At 41.2% G+C, this 23,182-nt stretch overlaps 1 protein-coding gene across 15 annotated transcripts in view; it reads right to left on the minus strand.

Moving 5' to 3' along the window:
- Positions 1-299: 299 nt before the first annotated feature.
- The window catches only part of TMCC1 (transmembrane and coiled-coil domain family 1), a 254,433-nt gene continuing 231,550 nt past the window's right edge, over positions 300-23,182 (minus strand). For 12 of the 15 annotated variants that reach the window (XM_031663096.1, XM_031663097.1, XM_031663098.1 and 9 more), the window contains 2 exons: positions 8,115-8,250; positions 300-4,318 (listed from right to left, as the gene is read on the minus strand). In XM_031663096.1, the coding sequence (XP_031518956.1) occupies positions 4,004-4,318; positions 8,115-8,250 (451 nt within the window). In that variant the 3' untranslated portion in view covers positions 300-4,003. The remainder of the gene's footprint in view (positions 4,319-8,114; positions 8,251-23,182) is intronic. The other 3 variants (XM_031663101.1, XM_031663102.1, XM_031663100.1) reach the window with 2 other exon arrangements.

Raw genomic sequence — 23,182 nt, forward strand, 5'->3', positions numbered from 1 at the left:
AGGCACACAGCTAGTAAGCCAGAAGTGGGGCTAAAGCTCTCGACGTTCAGACTGGAGCTGTGAAGGACCGAGTCATCATGTCTCTCCTTGGTACCAGGTCAAAGGCAAGTTTAGGACTTCAGGATTTCCAGAGGCCTCCCAGAGATCACCAGGAAAAAGTCCTAATAGAAATTACTACTTCTATAACAAAATTACAGGTGGCAATAGGCTGGCTAATAATGCATTACATGCATGTAAAACTATGTATGTTAAATGTTTCAAAAATAAAGAGCAAAACAAACACGAGTCTGACCACCAGGTTAATAGCTGAGGTCTTTATTTCAATTTCTATATACAGTAAAAGTGCTGCTGAGAATCTGCAGCGACCAGACAGAACATAAATTTAAATCTCTCTCAACAATTAGCAGCTTAAGATCTATCAACTACAGTGTTAACGTTCACACGTTCACAAGTGTCATTTCTTTACGTTTCAATTCGTGCAAGTGAGTTTTTATTCTTACACACTTTGATAAAACACACTTACAGTCTAGTAGTCAATCCCTACTGAGGATATCACCTAGCATACACGACATACAGACAGTAATGTTAACGCTTAGAGCCACATTCAAAATCCCAGGTTTCATTTGGGGTTGGGGTGTGGGAACCATAATTTTGCCTGTGTCAGATTACAATAATGTTTGGTTTTGTTTTAGATGCATATTTTCCAAAGCTGAAAGACAGCTCCTCATTGGAACTCTCTCAGAACTCAGCATTTTCTTCTGACTGTACCTTAAAGGAACATGAAATCAGAAACAAAACCAAATGCAGTGAAGACCACGTGAAAATATGCTCATTATTTGGACATGGCTAGTGAGGAAGGCTCGCTCCCAATATTTGTCTTGGCATCAGACTTTTACTCCATTTAGAACAGGGGAGAAAGAAGACCCTAGTCAGTGAAGTTTAAAATTTAACCTACTTTTGCTTCTTAAGGAGCCAGTAGAGTGGAAAGCCTTCCTTACTAGGACATACTGAGTATACCAAGGAATGGAAATTGGAGCAGAGAGAAGTACCCTTCAATTATCATAAACAATGTAAAATGCGCATTCTACAACCTGAACAGTCACCCAGGCCAACACAGCCAGCTTCACTCACCCAGGCTAGGGGCATGGAAAAATAATCCAGGAATGTTTCATTTTAAAGGGAATGAATATAGTTTTCTTTTCTTTTCTTTTTTTAGAGGAGCATTCAAATGAGGCGAAGTTTCCACCCAGAACAACTGTTAAGCCATTAAAGCAAGGTTATAGAAGAGCTATGAAAAGACAAAAGAACCCAAGAACAACCGCAATGAAAGAAACTCAAAAGTAACAGGATGGGCAGCAAAAGGTACAGGAAAGAATGAAAACAGATGCATGGTTACAAACAGCATTAAATGCACACAACTTCTGGGTCTGGTGAATAATTAAGGGACAAGAAGGCTAGAAAGCCATTACTGCACCTGATCTGCACTGAAGGTCCTTCCTAAGACACTCTGAGAAAGGAAGACAGAAAGTTAGCATGGGACTGTTTGGCTGGAGCGCAGGGAGCTTTCTACAGGTGAAAACCTTCCTTTGATAGAAACCGTTCCAGGGCAAATGGGAACAGTTTCAATCCATCTATCAAAGTGACTTTCAGTGCCCACAAAACTTAAGTCTTCAGGCAGTTTAGGGGACTCAAAGGTTCTAGCTTAGAAAAACTGGTGGATTGCGACTAGGGCATCTTTTAAATAACTTTGTGGGGGCTCTCTACTCTGAGCAATTATACTAAAGCAGAAAGTTAGGAGAAACTGTTAGTTCAAAAAGTTCATAGTATCCTTTGGCACTCCTGCCTAAAAAGTCACTGCGATATTTTTAGGCAAAGTTAACATTTTAATATATATAGGCTTGGGGACAATTTGTTTTTGGCATGAACATGAATTGGTTCTAATTTTTTTTTTAAAGAAAAAATCACCCTTGTGGCCCTACTCTGGGTGCTAGTTTTGAGGGGGCAACAGAGCTAGCAGGTGTACTACAATCAGCTGAGTTTGGGGTGAAGACTGGGGTACCTGAGTTAAAATGTCAAAGTAGTTATGGAAACAACATGCTGGCTCTGAGAAATCCAGCTTGTCAAAGCAAAAGGAGGCTGGCACCGTTACGTAAACTGTCCTTTCAGACAGGCAGGTCAATGCTAATCTAGTTCTGAAGGAATTTCCTGGTAAGGGGAAACAGGCAAAGCATACTTTGTTACTCTTTTCAGGGCATCTTATATGCACTTGGTTGCACAGAATGAGACCAAGAGGGAACAGCATTTGTGAACATACTACAAATAATATGGAAAATTAACCAAGCTCTCTAGATAAACTCTAAATGTTCAAGTTCCACCAGGATGATGGAACTGGTTATGGGATGGGGGAAAGCAGCTCAGTTCATTTTTTTTAAACCATCTAGATAAGTCCACTGAGCATAATTAGGTTAGGTTAACAAGTCAGTTTACATTATAGGAAGCTGGCAACATTTCACACCCAAAACTTGGGTCCTTCTAACCCGACATTTCCTTCACTGCTCTTTAGGAGAATCACCTTTGGTTGATTCTCTTAGGCAGACAGAATAAAGCTTTGAAATTAAGAATGCTGGGGCCAAAATGAAGACAGAAGACTCCACATCATCACTTTGGTTTCAGTAATTAGGGGTGTTAACAAAATAAATTAAGGAAACACAAGGACTTATTTATGACTCTTATAGTCTCAACTTTTCCTAAAGACAATCCCAGCCCAAGATCACTGGGTGAACATTTTCTTGGGGCAAAAAAAAAAAAAAAAAAAAAAAAAAAAAATCCCTATCCTACTACACTGGTTTGTGGAAACAGCCTCCTCCTCTCCTTGCACAACCCTTTCCTCTCCAACTAAGCTAAACCCATAAAACGGGGGCGTAGGGACATCGGGACACCAAAAGCAGCAGCAGCAGCCAGAGGGAGTTTAAACTGCATCTCAAAACAAGGGCGGCAGAGGGCAGCATTTACAGCAAGACTTTCTTACTCAAACTTTCAAGACAAGAGGGAGCAGCACACTTAAATATCCACACATTTCTTCATTTAAAAACATCACTTCTTTATTTCAAAGGAAAAATAAAAGACCCTCCCAACCCTGTCCAAAAAAACCCAATAATAATAATAACAATAATAAAAAATCCTATTAGAAACCATAAGGAAGCACTGAGAGTTTGAGTATTACATTCTTCAAGTATGCTGTTCGGATTTTTTATTTTTAGGTTGGTACCTATACACATATTAAAAAAACCTTAAAAGTGCGGCCAACAGATTTTGCTTAAAATTAAGTATTTAGAGGGCTACTTAAAAATACTGTAGTAGGACTGTGCAGTGATCCTTTGGGGGATGATGCTTTCACTTTTGTATCCTAGTAAAGGTTAAGGGGCAGGTTCAAAAGTGATCATATTTCCAGGGTTAGCGTAAGTGGCCAACTTGGGTGAGAAAGCCAGGGAGATCCATGTGTTCTTCCACGGACAACGAAAATCCACCCCGAATCCAAAAATTCAGACATGGAATGTGGTAGGATTTCACAGTAAAGTTAGTCTGGGATGGGGAGAGGTGATGAGCCCAAGGCAGGGTGTTAGGTTTAACTGGTTTGCCCTAATTAGGTTTTCGCATATTTTTAGTGGGTTTTAGTGCAGTCCTTCAAGCCACAATTTAGATTGCCCTTCGGTGTGCTCCAGATTGTTGGTTCATATTAAAGGACTGTTTAAGATTTGCATCCCAAGGAAAACCATGCTACATAAAAATGATCCAAGATTTTCGCCCAAAAAACTTCTTGGATAAAATCTAAAAAATACTATTGCAATTGCGTCTCTTGAAGAAAAAAACATTATTCTAAATGTAAACAGATTCACTCAACTCTTTTGTTGTTGTAGAAAACTTCAGAGTAGGTAAGTTGCTGTCTAACTCTCTGCTGCATGCACTTGCCAGAGTGTAGGGAACAATACCTTCTGTGCCAGCATCATCTAGGGGATGAAAAGAACCGTTCCACATAGCTGAAGAGGGCGTCCCAGTGCTTCCAGAGAAAGGCAATGAAAACCACAAGGAATAAAGTGCTGAACGTCCTGTTGCGAGTCTTCATGAGGGGAACCACACAGTTGGCTACAGTGGAGACAAAGACCAAAAGGACTGCCATGACAGCCAGGAGGATGTTGATGAGTTTGCCCAGAAGGTTCCGGGCAGTGGCATTCTCCAGCCCTTCTAGCTGCACCACCTGCTGCTGCTGCTGCTGCAGCTCCATCTTGGAGATGCGCGTCTGGCATGCCTCCAGGGCCTCCTGTGGGCCAGAACAGGGAAGAGTTAAGCCTTCTGCTCACAAGTACTCTGAGATGCTGACATGCCTCCTGGGCAAGCCAGATGCATCTTGAGCAATGCCAATGATTTTATAAATATGCTGAAGCCTTGAATGAATATAAAAGTCTAGATGTATAACTCACTATTCAAGTGACTATTATTCCCCCAAATTGCCCTCCATTGCATTTCAGTGGGATGAGTCACAGGAAGCAGTGGCCACACTTAACATTTATTTAGTCTAGAACATTTTAATGACAAGACCACAAATATATGCTCTTTTTTCATTGAAAATTAATCTAAGTTGCACAGAATATATTTGTTCAACATAAAAAAGTTCAAATAGGATAATCTCTCCTGACATTTCCTTCAATTCCAATCCCTGTCCCTGAGGCAATACTGTTTGTGTTCACCCTTTTATCTGTGTTTAAGTGTATACATATATGTGTCAAGGAAAATATATGGAATTTTAAATTTTATTTCCTATCTGTAAACTAAAAATAAAATCCTAAGCCCCCCAGCCGAATGAACGGACTCCCTCTTGGCCAAAGTGGACCCCAAAGAAACTTGAAAAAGTGAGTTCTTGGCAATGATGGGAATGAGGCTGGACATGCCTCATTACATCCCCTCCCTTTTTGAGTTGCAGCACAAATGACCAACATTAATGTTAAAATAGAGATCATAAGACTGATAGAATGGACTCTTTGTGGCAGTAAGACATCAAATTATAAACAAGACCTAAGGCCATGCCAGACAAGGGTTAAATCTCACCCTACAAACCATAAAATCTCATCAGTTTTTTGTTTTTTTTTTTTGAGACGGAGTCTCGCTCTGTCGCCCAGGCTGGAGTGCAGTGGTGCGATCTCTGCTCACTGCAAGCTCCGCTGCCTCCTGAGTTCATGCCATTCTCCTGCCTCAGCCTCCCGAGAAGCTGGGACTACAGACGCCCACCACCACGCCGGGCTAATTCTTTTTTGTATTTTTAGTAGAGACGGGGTTTCACCGTGTTTGCCAGGATGGTCTGGATCTCCTGACCTTGTGATCCTCCTGCCTTGGCCTCCCAAAGTGCTGGGATTACAGGCGTGAGCCACTGCGCCAGGCCATCTCATCAGTTTTTAAAAAAATTAACCGGTATTAATGTGGCTTTCTTTCCAACCTGACTCGGGTATAGCATCACATGACAGACACCAGACCCCGTTAACTTAGGCATTCCTTTGTACTGACTTCAAGTCTTTACACAAAGCTTAACTCTTTCAACCAACTGCCAACTAAAAAATTCCTAAAACCCACTATGACTTATTAGCCCCTACTTAGAGATGGCCCACCTTTTTGGGCCAAACCAATGTATAGTTTCCATGTATTGATTTAGGATTTTACTTACAATTCCTGTCTCTCTGAAATGTACAAAGCTAAACTAACCCAACTGCTTCGGGCATATTTTCTCAGGACCTCTTGAGACTGTGTTCCCTAGGCCATGGTTACTCATATCGGCTCAGAATAAACCTCTTTAAAATATTTTACAGGGTTTGGCTTTTCCAAACATGGAATAGTATCATACTATAGGAATCGATTCACAACTTGTTTTTTTTCATTCAACAGTGGGTCCTGGTGATCTCTCCATGTCAATACACAGAATCTACCTCATTTTTTTTAACTGCTGCAGAGCATTTTATAGTATGGCTAGGCTATGTTATAATAGATGCAGCTAGTTCCCTCTTGGGGATTTTTAGGTTGTTTTCAACTTTTCCACTATAACAATGATGCAGTGAACATTCTTTGAACATGCTTCCTTATACACACTACCTGGTGTTTTCTAAGTCAAGTCAATCCCTGACATCAGTGGAAAGGGATCTCCGATCTGCCTTCTTAAGGGCACACTCTCCTTTAGGTTGATCCTCTGTAAAGAGGACACTATGCCCACACACTAGACCAAACATTAAAAGTGTCTGTTTTTGCTATTTTTTTGGAGATGGAGTCTCGCTCTGTCGCCCAGGCTAGAGTACAGTGGCACGATGTCAGCTCACTGCCAGCTCCACCTCCCGGGTTCACACCATTCTCCTGCCTCAGCCTCGCGAGTAGCTGGGACTACAGGTGCCCGCCAACACGCCTGGCTAATTTTTGTATTTTTAGTAGAGACGAGGTTTCACCATGTTAGCCAGGATGGTCTCGATCTCCTGACCTCGTGATCTGCCCGCCTCGGCCTCCCAAAGTGCTGGGATTACAGGCGTTAGCCGCCGCTCCTGGCCTGTTCTTGCTATTTTTTAACTTTATATTGTTTAATTTAAAAACCTGTATTACCAAGACCTGATTGTATATTCTGTATCTCTCTCAACTACTAAAAAGTACTTGAAAATAGTGTAAAATACTAATACATTAATGAAACGTTATTAGTAATGCAATAGTGACATAAAGTGTTAATACATTAATGATTCTAATGTTTAGAATCACCAGTAACTAATAACAACTTGTCTTGTAACATATGCAATTAGAATAAAGCTTCCATTTAACATATGCCTAATTCCCAATTAAAAAAAAAAAAGTGTCTGTTCTCCTCAAGGCCATGGCCTTCACCCATGAGTTTAAATTAATTCCAAAGTATTCAAGGGATAGAACCTATTTCCCTAGCTATGGTCAGATATCCTCCAAAGTTGGTTGGAGCCATGAGTTTTTCTGGTCTTGGTTTCAATGGATCCTGGTTTCCTGGGATTTGAGGTAAGGCTTGGGTAACTTCAGACTGAAGCCAACTACAGACAGACAATGGATGCTGTCCAGTCCAGAAGGATCTTACGGAAAAAATAATTAAAACATAAGCAGGGCCTGAAGAAGACGGCATCCGGGTAAATGATCTAGACATTCCCTTGATTCTTTTTTTTTTTTTTGAGACGGAGTCTCGCTCTGTCACCCAGGCTGGAGTGCAGTGGCCGGATCTCAGCTCACTGCAAGCTCCGCCTCCCGGGTTCACGCCATTCTCCTGCCTCAGCCTCCCGAGTAGCTGGGACTACAGGCGCCTGCCACCTCGCCCGGCTAAGTTTTTGTATTTTTAGTAGAGACGGGGTTTCACTGTGTTAGCCAGAATGGTCTCGATCTCCTGACCTCGTGATCCACCCGTCTCGGCCTCCCAAAGTGCTGGGATTACAGGCTTGAGCCACCGTGCCCGGCCCCTTGATTCTTTTAGGCTGTTGTAATACAAGTTTTCTAGCCCACTTCCCTTCTCTGAGACTAGCGTCTTTCAAAATGCTTTCATATGAAACCACTAAGAACTGTTCCCTTAGAAATACCTCCATATAGAAACAAGAAAAAATTAAATATTCTACTTCCTCATATAATAAAACAGATGGGCGATTAGCCTTGATTAAACATGACTGCCTCATGGGTTATTCTTGCAAACTGTCAGGCAATGTGCCTAAATGAGATCTGGATTTGGCAGCTGGAATAAAGGCCCCCTTTCCCACAGAAGAAGACAAGGGCAAAATGGCCCTAATACTTGTCAGAGCTGCTTTTAAAGCAGTAATGGACAAATAGGATTCATGTGGTTTTCCACACACTGAGACTACTGTGATCCTAAGAAACATTTCCCAAGTACCAAGCAGACATACCAACCCAAAATGGTATAAACTTTTGAGAAATGTACCTCAATCATTTTAAGAGTAAGTGTACTCTTATATAGTTGATATAAGCTTTTCTTTGTTCTCTACCTTCTCATCTTTTTTCCTTCTGCTGTTTTCCTTTTTTCTTTCTAACCCTACTGTATTTTGCATTTACACCTTTTCCTTCATACTAACCTGGATGTCCCGGGCCCGTTCATAGGACTGATATGCGATTTTTTCTTCCATGCTTGCCAGTTCCTGCTTCAAGTTCAAGATTTCATTCTGGTGGAGTTCTGTTAGGTCATTTAGCTGTTCTTCTAATCGTTCACATCTAAGGAGAAAAAAAAGGTTAGAATTTTATGCATTCTGTGAATATCTTTCCTGGCATTATTTACATCCAATCCCCAAAACCCATTCTACAAAGGAATAAAAGCACAAAGAAACTGAGTGGCCTGGGTTAACAGGGTGTGCTAGTGGGTACAGCTCTTAGTCTCTGGAAAAGATAGCTTGTCTCAAGGCCAAATCACACAGCAACACGGCTGTTCCATAATCTTTTCAATGCACAGTATTTGCAGTGATGCCAGCAGCCCTGATTAGCTTTGAGCATAACCATAATATTGAGGCAGTCGTTAGGCTACTCTGAACAACATATGGGAGAGGCAAAAGCTAGGGTACAATTAAGCAAGCCTCATGAAAAGATAACACACCAATGGAAACCAACCTTCTGGCAGTCACCAGTAGCTTATTCCAGAACTGGCCAGCTCACTCACCTGGATGTTTGTGATTCAGAGCCCTAGAATGCCAGAGCCAGAGGGGTCCATCATCCCCATGGTCAAGCACAAGTGTCTGGGACATTTCTGTCAATAAATATTTACTGAGAGCCTGCTATGTACCAGGCATATTCAAAGTACTAAGAATATTGTGGTAAGCAAGACAGAGTGCCTGCCCTCAGGAGTTTGTACTCTAAGGAGTCAGGGAGGCAAGATGATTTCCCATATGGAGAAGTAAAACAAAGAAGATCAATAGGGGTATAAGACAGCGTGCCTGAAGGCTGATGAAGCTGGAATGGTCAGGGAAGGTCTCTCCCCTATTCAATTCTATTAAACTATGAAGGCTGAAACTTGAGTGATACGAACAGAGCCTTGTTGAAATGTGGAGGGAAGAATGTCTTAAGCAGAGGAAATAGCAGGTATGAGGTTCTTAAGATGGGAATTAGCTTGGCATGTCTGAGGGTTAGAAAGTAGGTCAGTGTGGCTGGCAGAATAAAAGGGAGGTAGGGTTCCTTGGGAGTAGGAATTATTTTATTCATATTGTATCTCTAGCACTTAGGATGACATAAGGGAAGGTTTAGTAATCTACATAAAGATGGAACCTGGACAAGGCATCTAAGGAGAGGCAGGATTAGAAAAGTTTTTTTGTTTTTTTTTTGAGATGGAGTCTCACTCTTGTTGCCCAGGCTGAAGTGCAGTGGCGCAGTCTTGGCTCACTGCAACCTCCGCCTCCCGGGTTCAAGTGATTCTCTTGCCTCAGCTTCCTCAGCAGCTGGGATTACAGGCGCCCACCACCACACCCAGCTAATTTTTGTACTTTTAGTAGAGATGGGGTTTTGCCATGTTGGCCAAGCTGGTCTCAAACTCCTGACCTCAGTTGATCCGCTCGCCTTGGCTTCCCAAAGTGCTGGGATTACAGGCGTGAGCCACCATGCCCAGCCTAGAAAAGGTTTAAGGGATGAGATCAGAGATTCTAGGTGGAAAAATGAATGTGAGTAAAGGTCTGGAGAGAAATGGATGATAAATGTACAGAATAACTAGAATAGTGCATCCATGTTGGAGGAAAAAAAGGGAAATCTGGAAGATCCGAAGAGCTGGGATTCTAGAATAGATAGTAAATGAGCCCAAGGCAGACTACTGAGTAGAGGAGTCACAAGATGAACATGTGTTTTTAGGAAAACGAGTCTTCTCATAGTGGTAAAGAAGACCGACTGGGGTAGGTTGTATGTGGAGTCCCAGGAACTAAAGAGCTAAGTAAGTAGGAGACACTTTTAAAAACAATAGAAACAGAGAGTAAAAGAAAGGGAAGAATAAACATATGTCTTAGCTTCTGGTGCGTAGAATGGAAACCTCTGTCAAGCAGAGGGCAGCTGGGTAGCTCTCATCCCAACAGGGAATGTATTACCACTCAGGTAGCATTTAACACCAGCATGTGAGTCTCAAGCTTTTCGCACTAAAAGAATAAAAATGCCAGAACAAACTCACACATCTAAAACTATCTCCTTTCTCTCTTCTTTTTAATCACATCTATAATATGTAAACAAACTTTTAAGGAATATAATAAATTTCTCTGTTTAAGGTAATTTTTATGTTGCAGCATCATAAACATTTTCCCTTCCAATAATTATGCAATAAATAATAATATCCTAAACTCCATTGCTTTTCTAAGAAACAAGGATTTTTTTTTAAAAGGCATCGTCTCACCCTTCTTATGATGTTACTAAACTCTATTTAGTTCTTCTTTATCCTTTATAGGAATCTCTATACTGCCTTCTTTTATGCTGAAACTCTTCTTGTTACTGAAGTGACTGAACAGGTTAATGAGAAAGCAGTCCTACCTTTGATGGATAACTAGGGCCAAAGTTCTCTGTAACTCTGCCTTTTCCTTTCATCTGCTGCCCAGGGTATGTACTCAGAAACAGGTCCCATCTCTAGAATTGATTTTCCACCAAAATTTAAGTTCACAAAATGCCATAAGATTTTGTTAACATATTGTCTTTTCGTGACTGTCCTATGTTAGCCCACTCTTCTGTGGTGTTTTTGGTGTTTGATAATTTCATCATTCTCTCTCTTTACCAGAAAGGGGCAGGAGACTTTTTTAAAGCCACATTCCAAAGTGCTGGTCTCTTGAGATTTAAGGGAAAGGTTATATCTGGCAGGAAATTACTCTCCTAAACTAAGGACTGTTGGGTGGCAGGGAGGGGAGCAGGGTGGTGGTCACCAGCCTACATCCTGATAAAAGCAGACACGTGGGATCTCTGCACGTGTCCCATAGGCTACCACACAACCTCTTAGCCTACAAATTTCAGGCTTCTTAGGAATCTTATTTGATATTAAACATGGTTTATACATACCAGTAGAACAGATTAAAAAATAGCAGCAGCAGCAACAGTTTAATCAGTGCCTACTATGCAAATTCACTTCAACAATCCCAAGAGGGTAGAAGGTATTATCTGCATTTTATAGATGAGGAAACAGAAGCTCAGAGAAGTTCTAAAGTGAATTGCCCAAGGGCACATAAATATTAAGTAGGGCAACAAGGATTTGAATCCAGTTTTGACTTTAAAATCCAAGTTCTTAAACTTTACAATGTGATGCCATTTTGAAACTCTAGAAACCCAGATCAACTAACTCTCCTCATAAGTAAGAAATCGGAGTCAGAGTGCTAGCGATCAAATCACTTAGCCAAAGGGAGCTGGAAAGAACTACACTGATGTGATGGTTTGGAGTTTGATGTCAAAGTGGAGTTGATGGGAGAAAGAGGAGTGTAATAAAAAATTATGAACCTATAATTAAAAAGGTAAGAGTTGGTGAGGGCATGGAGAAATCTAAACTCTCATGTACTGCTGTTGGGAATGGAAAATGGTACAACTGCTCAGCAAAACAGTTTGGCACCTCCTCAAAAAGTTAATAGTTACCTTATGACTCAGAATTCTACCCCAGATATAACTGAAAAGAAATGAAAACTTATTTCTATACAAAAGCTTGTACACGAATGTTCATACCAGCATTAATCATCATTGCCAAAAAGTATAAACAACCCAAATGTATATGAGTGTACAACAATATATCATCTTGGCTGTTCACAAGTCAAGTATCGATATTATGTACCCTAATCTGCTTATCACTTGCCACCTGGCAAGTTTCTGTTTACTTTCTTCCTTTCTCCTTCAATTGATGGATGCTCGCAGAAACATTAGGACATAAAACACAAATGTGAATGCAGTTTTGCTTTTCACTATATATATGCACATGAGACTCCTGATCCCTAGGCAAAACTACAAAATAGGCTGACTTATGCCTTCACTCCCCCAACATGGACTTCCTTCCTACTGCAGAAACAGTTCACAGGAGCAGGAAGGCTGTTGTGATCCTTTCCTCCTCTTTTTACCCGACGTTTTATAATATACAGACACTCTTTATGATGGGGTTACTTTCTGAAAACAGTATTTCCCATTTATGATGGGCTTAAATCAAACCATTGTTAGCCAGGGACTGTCTGTACAACAACATGTATGTCACCCTAGCAAGAATAATTCCCAGGATGGGGCCTGAGATATTCTCTAGCAGCAGCCTGTGGGCTCTGACTTGGCCTTGGCCTTATCTGCCTGGCCTTTTTTGTCCAGACCCAGTAAGAAGACAGCAGAATACAAGGCATACTTATCTTTACAAATAGCATGAGGCAAGAAAGAGGTGAAACACAGCAGACTGAACTCAAAATGATCTTTAGAGATTCAAGTGCAGCCAAGACTTTACCAGGAATTAATTCTATAGAAATAGGGAACTACTTACTACTGCTGAATTCAGGTATCAGAGGTCATGTAATGAGGGGGTAGCTTGTTCTTTGTAACTCCACAGAACTAAGGAGTAAGTCTTACAAATAGTTTGGTCTTTAGTTCAGTTTTAGAAAGAACTTTCTAATAGCGGTGTCTAACAATGAAAAAAACTATCTTAGAAAATGAGACCCTGCTACCAGAGATATTCAAAGAGAGAGGCTGCTTGTCAGGGATGTTGCAGAAATAAATCCTCTACTAAAAGAGATTTAACTAGACCTCTGAGATCTTTTCTAACGCCTAGAGCTTGATTCTTTGTAGTCAGGGAACTTGTTTTCCTCCTTTTTTTTTTTTTTTTTTTAAAGAAATGGGGTCTTGCTCTATCACCCTGGGTGGAGTGCAGTGGTGCAATCATGGCTCACTGCAGCCTCAAATTCCTGAGCTCAAGGGATCCTCCCACCTCATCCTTCTGAGTAGCTGGGACTATTGACATGTACCACCAAGCCTTGCGCGCGCTCTCTCTCTCTCTCTCTCTCTCTATATATATATATATATATATACACATATACATATATATATATATATTTTTTCAGAGACAGGGTCTCACTATGTTGCCCAGGCTGGTCTTGAACTCCTGAGCTCAAGCAATCCTCCTGCCTCAGCTTCCCTAAGTGCTGAGACTACAGGTGTGGGGCACCACATCTGGCTATTTTCATCTTTCAAACTATAGATACTTTAAATGCTTGTGGTATATTTGCCTTCACAACATATTGATTTTAACAACAATAAAGGGAGGTAAGGAGGTATACAAAGTGGTAATTTAAGAGCTATGTAAAATCAGGTGTGAAATATTGGGATTAATTTGGTATGTGAGCTGGTGAGGAATATATATGAATCAGAGAGTACTTGCAAAAGTCCTCAGCACTTATTCCCAACATTTTGTTTTTTGAGACAGAGTCTCGCTCTGTGGCCCAGGCTGGAGTGCAGTGGTGCAATCTTGGCTCACTGCAATCTCTGCCTTGCAGGGTCAAGCAATTCTCTGCCTCAGCCTCCTAAGTAGCAGGGATTACAGGTGCCCGCCATCATGCCCGGCTAATTTTTTGTATTTTTAGTAGAGATGGGGTTTCACCATCTTGCCAAGGCTGGTCTTGAACTACTGACCTCGTGGTCCACCCACCTCGGCCTCCCAAATTGCTGGGATTACAGGCGTGAGTCACTGCGCCCGGCTATTCTCAACACTTTTGAACCTTACTATAAACCAATGTTTATCATAAGAAGGTAGCAAACATGTCAAAGATTCTGGAAATCATTTTCAAATTGGATTTTGGTTCATCCCATATTATGCCTAGAGGTGCTCCATCTTCACTCCTGCCATTTTGCACCTAGAAATGTTTTCATAATGCAGTTTGTACCAGCTAATGCATCTGCTCAGTCCAGGTTTTGGATTAAAATCCCAGCTCTGCAACTCACTAGCCTGGGTGACCCTTTTCATCCTCTATAAAGAGGAAATCTACCTACTCCAAAGGGCAATTGCAAAGATTAAAGGAGAAGACAGACATCAAATACCTGGCACAGAAGAGGTGCTCTGTGAGATAGATATATCACAAATATACATCTGGTTTCATTTTTCTCTTTTATGATTCTCCTAGTTCTCCCCAACAATCCCTAGTGAGGTAGTTCAGAAAGATTGCTTGCTGACTGCCACATAGTCTTACTCCACTGTTCACTGATTCCCACTTCTGACTTTTTTTCTCTAAGCCTTTTTTCTTGTTGTTTGAGACAGGGTTTTCTCTATGACCCAGGCTGGAGTGCAGTGGCGTGATCATGGTTCATTGTGGTCTCAATCTCCCAGGCTCTAGTGACCTTTCCACCTCAGCCTCCCAAGCAGCTGGGACTACAGGTATGTGCTTCCACGCCCGGTTAATTTTGTTTTTGTATTTTTTGTAGAGACAGGGTTTTGCCATGTTGCCCGGGCTGGTCTTGAATTCCTGGACTCAAGTGATCATCCCGCCTTGGGCTCCCAAAGTGTTGGGATTACAGGCATGAGCCATTGTCCATGGCCTTAAGCCTCCATTTCTTTATGTCCACTTTCTCAATTTTATATATTTTGACATTTTCACTGTTTCCAGTATATGATGTTTTTCCTATGACATCGCAGAAATGGGTTTACCGGGCACACACTCCATCCTCCTCAATCCTAGATACAAGCCTCTCTTACTTCTTATTTCATACATCTAGGCTCCTGCCATTTCCCTGGCTCAAGTTTGCCAGATAATTCAAATAGTTCCATGCACTGGCCTGTTCCAAACTTTCCTTTGTATTGGTAAAACTATCCTACCTATGTATGTGTGTGAGGAAAGGTGTCTCAAGTAATTTTTATTTTTTTATGTTAGGGATAGAGTCTCACTATGTTGTCCATGCTGGAGTGCAGTGGTTATTCAGAGGCATAATCATGGTGCACTGCAGCCTCAAACTCCTGGGCTCAAGTGATCCTCCCATCTCAGCCTCCTAAGTAGCTGGGACTACAGACCTGTGCCACTGTGCCCAGCTCAAGTAAATTTTATCTAATTTTTTCAAATCTCCAGAAAGTTATATAGAAACTGCTAATCCTCATCATGCTGTTACAGAAAATAAAGTCCTTCAGAGGTTGAACAATTTATTCACAGTTACATGGGAAATTAACAGCAAGTTCTCCTCAAGCTGAGTCTTCCCAAATAAGAAAATATAATATAACTATTGTTCCCAGAGATAACGTTTTGTTAGCAAGTAGCTAAATAGCAAAGCAGCATTTGGGTAAGTAGAATGATCTCAGCAGATGAAACAGACAAACATGGAGATCAATCTGGGCAACATAGCAAAACCCTGCCTTTACAAAAAATACAAAAATTAGCTGGGCATGGTGGCATGCACTTGCAGTCCCAGCTACTCAGGAGGCTGAGGTGGGAGGCTCACTTGATCCCGAGAGGTCAAGGCTGCAGTGAGCCGAGACTGTGTCACTGCCCTCCAGTCTGGGTGACTGAGCAAGACCCTGTCTCAAACGAACAGCAAAACCCACAAACAAAAACAGGAGGCCCAGAAGGATGCAGCGACTCCCTAGCTAGTAGTGAGGTTTAGTAAGCATCTGAACCAATTGGCTCGTGCCTGTTATTAGATCACTGTCTTTAAAAAAATTTTTCTACTGGGCAAATTGCTTGACCCCAGGAGTTTGAGACCAGCTTGGGCAACACGGTGAAACCCTGTCTCTAATAAAAATACAAAAAAAATCAGGTTGGTGTGGTGGCATGCGCCTGTAGTCCCAGCTACTCGGGAGGCTGAGGTGAGAGGACTGTTTCAGCATGGAAGGCAGAGGTTGCAGTGAGCTGAGATTGTGCCACTGCACTCCAGCCTGGGTCACAGAGTAAGACCCTGTCTCAAAGAGAAGACAAAAAATTCTGTATTGTTAATCAAATGCAAATAACCAAAGGAAAAAAACACCTGTATTCTAGTTCCCACTGACTTCCCACTATCCCCATTACTAATATAATAATCTTCTTGTAATACTTTATTTTCTAGTGTTTACTTCCTTTCTAAATTGTAAAATGGAGAAACCAGGTATAAACACCTCTATCTTCTCATTAAATATTAACACCAAATCAAAGAGTGGGGGGGGGGGGGAAGGGAAGATATATGTTTTATAGACTTTCATATGTGAAAGTCTTGGGTTTTTTTTAAACCAAGTACTCTGCTTTAAGGAATTTTAACCCCTTTACAGGATGCTAACTACAACTCTCCAGACACAAAGCCGCGCAGGGGAGATGGTGGGTGGGTGGGAAGTTCTTAATCATACAAGTACAGTTATGCCTCACTTAATGATGGGGACACATCTTGAGAAATGAGTTATTAGGTTATTTCATCACTGTGTGAACACCATACAGTGTACTTACACAAATCTAGATAGTACAGCCTATGATACAGTTAGGCTGTATGGTACAGTCAATTGTTCCTAGGCTACAAAGTTGTACAGCAGGTTACTGTACCATAGGCAACTGTAGACAACTGTAATACAATAGTGTTTGTGTATCTAGACATATCTAAACATAGAAAAGGCACAGTAAAAATATGGCATTACAGGCTTGGTAGTGCGTGCCTGTAATCCCAGCTGCTCGGAGGCTGAGGCACGAGAATTGCTTGAAACCGTGAGGCAGAGGTTTCAGTGAGCCGAGATTGCACCACTGCACTCCAGCCTGGGCAAGAGTGAGACTCCGTCTCAAAAAAACAAACAAAACAAAAACAGCATTATAAACTTATGAAACAACTGTCTCATATGCTGTTGATCAAAATGTCATTATTCAGCACACGTGATTTTCGCTGGTAAATGATGTTCATGCACCTCCGCTTGGATTACAAGTAGCATGAGATTAATAATCTTATTTTAAGGATTTTAACTCAAGGTCCTTCCTAAATTGTTATAACCCAAAGAAAACCTGGACACTTAAATATGGCATGAGCTTAACTATCAGCAAACAGAAAGCCTTTGCACTGTAAGATTATTTTTTCTAAAAGCAAGTATCGTATTTTGGTAGATGAAATTCATCCCCCACTGGAAGCAAAACCTGTTCTATCTACAAAGTATTAAACACATCAAGATTTTGTTGTAGTTAAATAATTCATAAATAAATACTAAACTTGAAAGTGTTTTGGGCACTAGATCAACACAGTAGTCACCTTCCTAGATCAGAGATAAGCCAGTGGCCCTTTGTGTCAAATTACTGATGAATGGGAGCCTGGGTGAGTGCACAGCCTGGGAATGCTTTGACCTAAAGCATTCCTCTTTGGGTTTGGCTCAAAAGTCTGGAGCCTCTGAGAACCAATGTGCTTCCCTAGTTCAGCAATAGGTCACTAGCGCAGGATGGCTGAAGAAACTTGTAGAGCAGGTATTGAGAGAAACAGGAAGAACCAGTCCCAGGAAAAACACCCACAGGCAACTATGGGAGAAGAATGGACTATTTCCCAAATGCATACCAGAGACCCAAAAGAGCTTCTGCCAGTGTTTAATCAGAGTAGACAGACACAGCTGGGGTAGGGAGTATGCCTTGTGGAGGGGGTTTGAATAGATTCCTAGCTGAATTGGGGAGAGTGGATTTTTTTCTCCTTACCTTTTGTTACCTTTTTTTGTGTTGAAGCCTGAGAAGAGGCTAAAAAACACTGAACTAGCCTTCAGCTGAAAAGGGGAAAAGATATCAGTCCCCCGCAATATTTCAAGGGTAGGCAATGAATTATCTTAAAGGCAAGAACACAGTAAATATCTAAATAATACAGGGAATAAATAAAAACTAGAGGGGCTTTCTGGGCAACTTGCAGACTTGGTAATGACAGCTTTCTAACACTCTGGCACAACCTAGATCTTTGTATTCCCCTAGAAAAAATGGAGGAGGAGGAAGCATTTGTTGAGCTCCTACTCTAAACCAAACATCACACTAGGTACTTCCATATATGTTATCTCCTTTAATAATTTCAACAAGCATGTACAATAAATCTCATTATGTTTTTACAAAGGGAGAAACTGAGGCTCAGATGAGTTATGTAATCTACTCAGATCTGGCAAGCAAATTCAAGTTTGCCCACTCCAAGGAATTAATTAATTAATCCCCTCCATTTCTCTTTAGTGGCTAAACTGGGATGAGCTCACCTATAAATCTCTTTTATGGAAGATTGTATATGTCATAAGAATATTTCCTAATTGGGATTTTGCTTCTCTTATAAATGAAGGGCTAATTTGATTCAGTATCCTCATTTTCTATTTCAAACTTATTGTCCAAATCTAGCCTACATATCCTCTGGAGGTTCTTGGATCACTTTTCAGCTGACAGGTCTCACATGTAGAATAAAGGGGCTAAAACAGCTACCTCTGAGCATACATCTGTCTTATGTCCAATGATGGTCAAATCAACTAAAATTATATTTAAACAACCATTTGTTTAGTTAGAACTCTAATAGCCTGTGCCTAATTGGGTCAGCCTAGTTACTAACTGTTCTACTGCATGTGAAGACTGCTCAGGGTGACTGTCTCCTTCTGTATTTTTGCTCTTATGACTCAGTGCAATTTAAAATATCCCTGGGTTTAATACAAACATTCTCAGAAGCCGATTTCCAAAGGACAGTAATCCCCTTCAAATACAAGCTTTCAAAATGGCATTAATGCTCATCAACACCTGGGGGGTTTTTAGCCTGCCCTACATAACACTGCTTTATACAGGCTACAGTAGCTCAGTAGGATTCCAGGCCAGATCCCCTAAGAAAAAAACTACCAAAGAAACCAGCAAAATTCTCAATTAATGTTTTCCTAGCTGTCTCTTATTTTCAGTACATTCTGCCACAGCTGAACTTTTTCTTTCGGTAGCCCATTAATATATTTACACTCACTACAGGAACAGAACTAATCCTCAGTTTCTAGCAGCAAATTAAATACATGTAAAACCATTTTACTGTGTGGCCTGGCAAAAGTCACTTTATCTTTCTGAGCTTCAGTGTTCTCATCTGTAAATGAGATTAATCTAGATATTTAAGGGTCCCTTCTACTTCTGAAGTACTGTGAACCCAGCTGCCACTAACAAACATGGGATGAAGAAACTAACTGGACAAGAATCTGAAGTCAGCACAGGTCTCATCACTTAAAAAAATTTCTAAACTTTGTCTCCTGCCTTCCCCAAATACATGATCTCATTCATAACTGAATGCACAATGGTAAAACTCAATACCTAGTCACTAGTCAAAAGTTGAGGTGGAGTTCAGATCCAAGCTCTGCTACAATGGCTTCCTGGGCTAAGTGCAAGTGGGCAATGAAAAAATACTGTTATCAGTCATGGTTACAATTATGTGGGTGAAGAGAGAGAGACTGTGCTCGCTCTACAGGCTTTGGAATTCTTCTGATTATTCCAGAGTTAAGCGGATGGTCTTGGGCAACTATCTTCACCTGGAGCTACTCACTTGGGTAGACAGCAATGGAAACACATTAAGCGAAGGACATTATTAAGAAGGGACTCTGAGAAGGGGAAATAATGACTGGAGTAGGAGTATGGATTTCCTTAAGAAGGTTTCACCTATTTATTTACACTGCTGTAGTGGCCTAGGAAACTTTCCAGAGCTTCCATATTCATAGAATTTTTATAAAATATGTTAAAAACAGTGACTCAACTTTTAGTAAACATTTACTTCAACTTGGGATAGGCCTAATGCCCAATGCATCTAATGCTTCAGAGAGCTAGACTTTCTTTTTTTTTTTTGAGACGGAGTCTCGCTCTGTCGCCCAGGCTGGAGTGCAGTGGCCGGATCTCAGGAGAGCTAGACTTTCAACCACATAGATTTCAGGATGGAGCTTTGAAAAAAAATCATCCTGGTATGAAAATAACACTGAATTTGAAGTCAGACAAAACTGGGTTTTGAATCCTGGCTTTACCACTTACTGAGTGACCTCTGGCAACTTGTAAAACCCCACTGAGCTTCAATTTCCTCATCTTTAAAATGGGAATAATACAATTTACCCATAGGGCCTACTGTGAGGATTGGCAAATGTACGTAAAGCATCTAGCACTAGGCACATCACAGGAGTTTAATACTGTTAGTGGTAGTGGACTTGTCACCATCATCATCAAATAACAAACAGCAACACTGTGCATGGCCTCCCTCTCATCAACTCAGATACTAGTAAAATAAACTAAAGGGTAGAAAAAAATGTATCTTGAGCATCCATGCATGCATTAACTGGTTCTTGGTCACAGAAGGATCTGTGAAGTCCATCCACAGCCTACTTTCTTCCTACACAAAAAGCAAAGCCTGCAACAGAGTAGAAGTAGAATTAGTAAAGAAAGGCTGCTGCCGGCAGCTCACTAACAGTGTGGAGAAGAAATGGAAAGGAGAAAAAACTATAAAAAAAGCAGACGAACTAAGAAAAGCCTAGGGCCATTTACTGTAGAGGCACATAAATGGACATCTTCAGTAACCTGAGAGTATCACTCTAAGCTGAATACTACTGTATCTAAGCTCTTTCCGTTAAGTTAGATTCAGTGTACTTTGTAAAAGAAGGCAGAGAAATTTCCCCAAAATGCTTAAAATGTGAAAAGTTTCAGTGCTTAAAATAGGTTTCTGGCTGGGTGTGGTGGCTCATGTCTGTAATCCCAGCATTTTGGTAGGCTGAAGTGGGTGGATCGCCCAAGGTCAGGAGTTTGAGACCAGCCTGGCCAACATGGTGAAACCCCCGCCTCTATTAAAAGTACAAAAAATTAGTTGAGTGTGGTGGCAGACACCTGTCCTGTAATCCCAGCTACTGGGGAGGCTAAGGCAGGAGAATCGCTTGAACCCAGGAGGCGGAGGTTGCAGCGAGGCAAGATCGTACCACTGCACTCCAGCCTGGGAAACAAGAGTGAAACTGTCTCCAAAAACGGAAGGAAGGAAGGAAGGAAGGAAGGAAACATATTTCAAAGCCAGGCATGGTGGCATGCACCTGCAGTCCCAGCTACTAAGGAGGCTGAGGTGGAAGTATTGCTTGAGCCCAGGAGTTCAAGACCAGCAGGGCAACATAACAAGACCCTGACCCTTTTTTTTTTTTTTTTTTGAGACAGAGTCTTACTCTGTCTCCACCCAGGATGGAGTGCAGTGGTGTTATCTCAGCTCACTGCAACCTCCACCTCCTGGATTCAAGCAATTCTCCTGTCTCAGCCTCCCCAGTAGCTGGGACTACAGGTGCATGCCACCATGCCTGGCTAATTTTTTTTGTATTTTTAGTAGAGACGGGGTTTCATGGTGTTAGCCAGGATGGTCTTGATCTTCTGACCTTGTGATCCACCCACCTCAGCCTCCCAAAGTGCTGGGATTACAGGCGTGAGCCACTGCGCCTGGCCAGCAAGACCCTGACTCTTAAAAAAAAAAAAAAAAAAAGACTTCAATTTGTAGAAAAATTTTATTTATGTGAAAGCATTCAAAGATCAACAAAATTTAGATGAACATGTTTACTGTATAAAGCCATATATAATGGAGGGGAAAACTCTATCTGCTTTATACAGGGAATTATTGGAACAACAAAAACAAAGTAAAACAGTTATGAATTTTCCACTCCCTTTCTTGGGGAAAAAAAGGGATTTCTTTCTTCAAGATTATGTTTTAAGGAAAAATCATTCTAAAGCTGAAATGGAAAAACAAAACAAGTCAGATTACATATTATGTCTTCTCCTTGCCCCCTGGTTTTAACTCTCTTTTTGAAAATTCAAGTTTTCTTTATTCTGTCTTCATTCCATAAAACTAGCCATTTACCTACTAGGAAGAATCCAAAGTGCAATGAAAGAAATGTACAGCTCATTACCTCCTAAGTGGCTTGAACTTAATTCTTCTAATGAGGTGTTAATGAGCAGCTAACGTTCTGTTCTATTATGTCTCTGACTTACTCTAAATGGATTCAAAGGTGGCACTATGAGAGACCTGTTTCTGATTTTCTCGTATCTTGACTTTCTACATCTTGACATGAAGTGATAACAAGCTCTATATGAATTTTAAGCTCTGGGGCAATTTAAAAACTGCAAGGTATCCACTCAAAATTGAGGAGTTGGCGGGGTATGGTGACTCATACCTGTAATCCCAGCACTTTGGGAGGCCAAGGAGGGCAGATCACTGGAATCCTGGAGCCCAGGAGTTCAAGACCAGCCTGGGCAATATAGTGAGACCTTGTCTCTACAAAAAAATTAAAAAACGAGCCAAGCATGGTGGTTCACACCTGTAGTCCCAGCTACTCAGGAGGTTGAGATGGGAGGATCACTTGAACCCAGGAGGTGGAGGCTGCAGCGAGCCAAGATCGCGCCACTGCACTCCAGCATGGGCAATAAATTGAGACCCTGTCTCAAAACCAATCTAAAACAAAAACAAAACAGAGGAGTCAAAGCAGGCAGTTTTGTGTGGTTTTTAAAAAATTTTTTAACTGACTGTGGAATGTCTTCGTGTTCTAAGTGGGGTTAACAGCAGCTGTCCCCCTAACATCAGTAGAGCACTATGGGGCCAGGCACTGAGCTATGTGCTTTAACCAAATAATTTCATTTTAATGTCACAATAATCTTATAAAGAACGATTACTATTTCTATGTTATGGATGGGTATATCAAGACTTAGAGAATTGAAGAAACCTTGCCCAGGTTTCCAAGGTTAGTAAGTGGAAGAACTGGAATTTGAACTTGGGAGTTAGGTTTAATATGGTACAAAGAACCAGTGTTTTACTTTTTGAGTCCATTTGAATATCTGTTATATCACTAATTGAATAAGACACTGTCTTCTCAGTATACTAAATAATTTATTTTTATTTGACGCGGAGTTTTACGCTTGTTGCCCAGGCTGGAGTATGATGGCACGATCTCGGCTCACTGCAACCTCCGCCTCCTGGGTTCGAGTGATTCTCCTGTCTCAGCCTCCTGAGTAGCTGGGATTACAGGCGTGCGCGACCATGCCCAGCTAATTTTGTATTTTTAGTAGAGACAAGGTTTCTCCATGTTGGTCAGGCTGGTATCGAGTTTCTGACCTTGGGTGATCCACCCTCCTCAGCCTCCCAAACTGCTGGGATTACAGCATGAGCTGCTGCGCCCTGCCATACTAAAGAATTTATAAAACACTTAAATAAAAACAGTAATGTACAGTATTTGCTTTTAGAACTTTATTACTCCCTCCCACACTCACTTCTCTGGTCTTCTCCCTTGAAGTCTTAAGTT

The sequence above is a fragment of the Papio anubis genome, chromosome 2 (assembly GCF_008728515.1).
Source record: "Papio anubis isolate 15944 chromosome 2, Panubis1.0, whole genome shotgun sequence".
Lineage (NCBI taxonomy): Eukaryota > Metazoa > Chordata > Mammalia > Primates > Cercopithecidae > Papio > Papio anubis.